At 43.0% G+C, this 4,560-nt stretch overlaps 1 protein-coding gene across 1 annotated transcript; it reads right to left on the reverse strand.

Annotated features, from left to right (window-relative positions):
• Positions 1-413: 413 nt before the first annotated feature.
• LOC141743104 (olfactory receptor 5AS1-like) lies at positions 414-2,860 on the reverse strand. Its single transcript, XM_074586826.1, is given in 5 exon segments — positions 414-1,015; positions 1,018-1,361; positions 1,473-1,525; positions 2,551-2,657; positions 2,806-2,860. Coding segments are annotated over 5 exon segments (1,161 nt in total).
• Between the last annotated feature and the right edge of the window lie 1,700 nt (positions 2,861-4,560).

Here is a 4,560-nt window from a genome sequence, read left to right on the forward strand (position 1 = left end):
TAAAAAAAAATAAAAATCTTTTAGTTTTCCAAATTATGTGTTAAATTTGGAAAACACCTACAATCACACCCAGATGTAGCAGTTATCCGAGTTGGACTTTTCTTTAAAACATCTTGGTTGAGAGTTGTCTCAATAATTGTAAACCGCAAAAATATAACTTTCTGCTGCATTTGTGATAGACTATGGAGAGTGAGGAGATGGAGATCCTTCTGGGATGGGATCCATCCACCTGGGCTTCTGTTTTATGATAAGGTGAATCACCTTCTAAGTTGACTACATTTTCCCAAATAAGCCTAGTTCGGATGTAAATATTCCTAACAAGCCACCTACATTTAGTCAGGTGGATCCCCTCACTTGTATTTTTATTGTGTATGGCACAAGAAACACTCTATATCTTTTCACTTCTAGGAAAATCACTGAGAAAACAGTCTTCTCTCTACTGTTCTCCTTAGGGCATCCTTCACCTCTTTGTTCCTCAGGCTGTAAATCAGCGGGTTCAGCATGGGACAGACCACGGTGTAAAAGGCAGAGATGACTTTGTCGGTGTCCAGCAAGTAGCTGGAGCTGGGCCGTAAATAGGTGAAGAGGAGGGAGCCGTAGAACAACCCGACGGCCGTCAGATGGGAGGTGCACGTGTAGAAGGCTCTGTGCCTCCTGTTTGCCCCGTGGACGCAGAGGACGGTGCTGAGGATGCAGGCGTAGGAGACGACGATGGTGAGGAAGGTGCTGGTTTGTATGAAGCCGCAGAGGGTGAAGAGGAGGACCTCGTTGACGCATGTCTTGGAGCAGGAGAGCTCCAGCAGCGGGGGAATGTCACAGAAGAAATGGTTGATGGTGTTGGGGCCGCAGAACGACAACGTGAAGGTGAAAGACGCGTGCATCAGCGAGGTCAGACCCCCGCTGAGATAAGCCCCGGCTACTATGGAGGTGCAGACCCTGCGGGACATGGCAACAGTGTAGAGAAGAGGATGGCATAGGGCCACGTAGTGTTCGTAGACCATCGCAGCCAAAATGAGACGGCGAAGGCGGCAAAGGGAAACATCTGTGTCGCGCAGCCGATTAAAGAAATGGTCTTGCGCTGTGCTAACAGATTCACCATCAGCTTGGGAGCAATGGCAGGTGAGCAGCTAAGGTCTAAGAAAGAAAAATTGCTAAGGAAGTAGTACATGGGGGTATGAAGGCAGGCGTTGAGCTGGACGAGCGCAACGGGGACGATGTTCCCCACCAAAGTGGTGGTGTAGACGAGTAGCGAGAGGCCAGACAAAGGTAGCTCCACCTCCAGACGGCTGGAGAAACCCAAGAGAACGAACTCGGTCGGTGCGGTGCAGTTTTCTTGAGGGATTTCATTACCATGTTTTTGGCTGTGTTGACGTAAGATTTGTCGGGGGATCAGTCAGTCCTGGTGGGTGAGCAGCGCACAAACACGTTATGACCTTTGTGAGATAGAGGTAGTGGAAATGTGAGCGTCTCACCCAGTATCAGAGGGGGAAACCGGTGGCTTAGATGATGCCCACCAAAAGGAAAGCTTCGGAGGGCATCCAAAGAGAGCTTTACAGACACACTTTATGTGTGGAATCCCTTCCTGTACATTCCTTTCATATACACAGAATCCTCAGGTGGGATTTTATTTAAGAGCTAGACCACAGTGCAGGCATAGAAGAAACTTTGTGTGATATATCACTTGAGGAAAAACGCACTATTTGAGTAAAACAGTTGCTATTTACCTGTGTGGATGGTCGAGTAAGGTGTTCAGGCACAGTTAATAATGACCTTTCTGAGGCGGCGCTGAAATTGAACACTGGGAAAAAAAAATTCTTGAAATGCTGGAACATAAGCAGGTTTTGTTTGGTTTTTTTTTTTGACAAAAAGACGTAATTAGTTTGGAACAAACAAAATCCACTGAGTTTAAAATAAAATACTGCATCTCCTTCCGGGATTTCTTACAAGTATTCTGTGGGTTTATTCTCCTGAGGCTGATTAATTCTTAAGCAATTGATGAAAAGGAAAGCCATGAATATCGGTTTTAAATATTCAAACACAAGTATTCTTAAATTTTCCAAGGAATTTTCCCCAATTTTTTTTTTTCTTTTTTTTTTTTGGCTGCAACTGTTAATTGAATTTGAGTTAGACTCAGTCCCCTAGAAAATTAATTCTGGGTGTTAATTTTACCTTTCCAGAAAAAGCGTGTAATTTAACTTAACTTTCCAGGAGTTGAGACACGTTTCTGCTGGACACATTCAAGGCAGGGCAGATGTATCTTGCTCACTTTTACATTTACAGGAAATATAAGGATTACTAAAGGACATCTAACAGAAGAATTCCAAACACCGGTCAGTTAAATAATGCTGTAAATATCAACGCTATGTGAACAGAGGCACAGACAAACCAGAAATATCTATGTTCCTGAAAAAAAAAAAAGAAAAGATAATAATCTAAGCTGATTTATTCAGGAAAGCATCCAAGATGGTTAGAGTCGAGTCTGGGGGTTCAGAAAGGAGGGTTTCAGCTCCCAGCTGTGTTTCTAGGCTCTCCAGGTGCGACGGATCTCACCTGTATTTGGCTTTCCAGAGGTTGGTCTGAGCACACCATCTTCAGCTCCATCCGTAACCATCGCGGAGGGGTCGGTGGGATGCATCGTATCCTGGCTACGTGCGCGGCTGTTGAGGAGAAAGGAAGCCCGGATGACCAGTACAGAACCATAGAATCGCCCAGGTTGGAAGGGACCTTTCAGATCATCGAGTCCAACCATCAGCCCAACTCTGACAAAACCGATGTAAATTCGCTGCCAAAATTTTAGATGGTTACCCTCGAGTGAGGTGAGTCCCGTTTTAGACAGCTTTGTTTTTTCAACGTCCTTCATTCTTGGTGCATCCTCAAATCCGAATCATTTTGCGGGGGTGACTCTTTACGCCAGAAAATGTCTTGGGTGACTCAGGTCGTGGCATCGGTCCCCCAGTTACGTTCCTAGAATGAGGTGACAAGTTCCACAGACTTTCGGTTGGGTTTTATTTTCAGCCAAGCCCAGTTCAACAGGGACCATGTAACGTTACAATTGATTTTGACACTAACACAGGCAATTTGCGAGATTTCTGGGGAAAGTTAAAAAAAAAAAAAAGCCCTGAAAAATCTTCCACGCTTACGCAACGTGTGGCTGTTTCTTCCTATTTTCGGCTGTTGATCATGCTCTGAAATTAAGGCACGGAAATTCTAGCAGCTGTTAACAATTCAACGGGCTCTGATGATGACCTGCAAGAGATTTCAGTTCCCAGATCAAAATTTAGGTGCAAAACATTTAAAAAAAAAAAAAAAAAGCCAAACCAAAAACAAAACCAAATCCCCTCTTTTTAAAGATACAACCATAGTTATTTTTTCTTTTGTTGCATCATAACGCAGCAACGCTTTTCCTTTACTGCATCTGAAATTCATTCAGTCGACAAGGCAACTGACTTAGAACATTTTCTACACAACTCCCTGAATGGAAGGAAATTTTACTTGTTAGGAGACTTACCTGCTAGGGAAATATTTGGTTGGTTGTTTTTTTTCCTGGATGCGGAAATGTTCCTTTTGGGGAATATCACAGGTTTTATATCATCCTTTTGGACACGGGAGACCACGATGTTCTCGAGGGAAGAGCAGAACAAACAAAATGCTACCGGTGTTGTCTCAGTGCGGAAAGGTTTCCATGAAATGATGCGCTCAGAAGATATTGTGAGCTCTTTTGGAAATGCTTCTAATATTTCCTTGGATGGGAAACCCAGAAACACTCTTTTTTTTTTTTTTTTTTAAAGCATCAAAACAGTGCTGAAATGAGGATGGACCTTTTGGCAGAATGGAATCCCAACCTGTGATCTGGAGTCAGGGATAAAAAAACCCACACTGTTGCCTTGAAGCTGCCACTTTTTGGAAAAAAGAAAAAAAAAATAAAATAAAAATTCAAATGCATCTCAAAGTGATTGTGACAATTTAGAAAACGGAATGCAGTCACTCATTAGAACTTTTGGTTATGATTATGACGTCTCAAATTAAAAGGTGCTGGTTCTCACCTGCTAAAGCCCCTGTGTAATACAGGAATTATACGCCCAGAGGAAGATTTAGAGCAGTTTAACTTGTTATCTTACTCGTTTTTGTTTTTTTGTTTTTTTTTTTTAAAAAAAGAGCTAATCCTTGTTCTTTCATAGAAGAGTTGTGATATTAATTACAATGAATAAAATAAGACTATCCAGCAGCTATCTAGGTGGACAGAAACAATAAAAAAGGCTTTCAATTCAACCCCTCTTTTTCTGTGAGGAAAGGTGGGTAACTCCTTCAACATTTTTATTCTCCAACTAACAAGCTTTATTTGCATTCCGTGCCTTTTCTATCCTTCTGTCTAGCTCCTGTGTGCAATTTCTGTTCGTAGGCGAGCACTTAAGGTCTTACAGTTTTACGTCATCTGACCCTGAGCCGTTCCTCCCAGCGGTGCCTCCAATAACATCTGAACGGGATGAGGACAACTTTGGATGGCGTGCAGTTTGCGTTGGGCACAACACCAGACCTCAAAAAAGGCCACGAAGGTCAGAG

Source organism: Larus michahellis, chromosome 4, assembly GCF_964199755.1.
Source record: "Larus michahellis chromosome 4, bLarMic1.1, whole genome shotgun sequence".
Classification (NCBI taxonomy): domain Eukaryota; kingdom Metazoa; phylum Chordata; class Aves; order Charadriiformes; family Laridae; genus Larus; species Larus michahellis.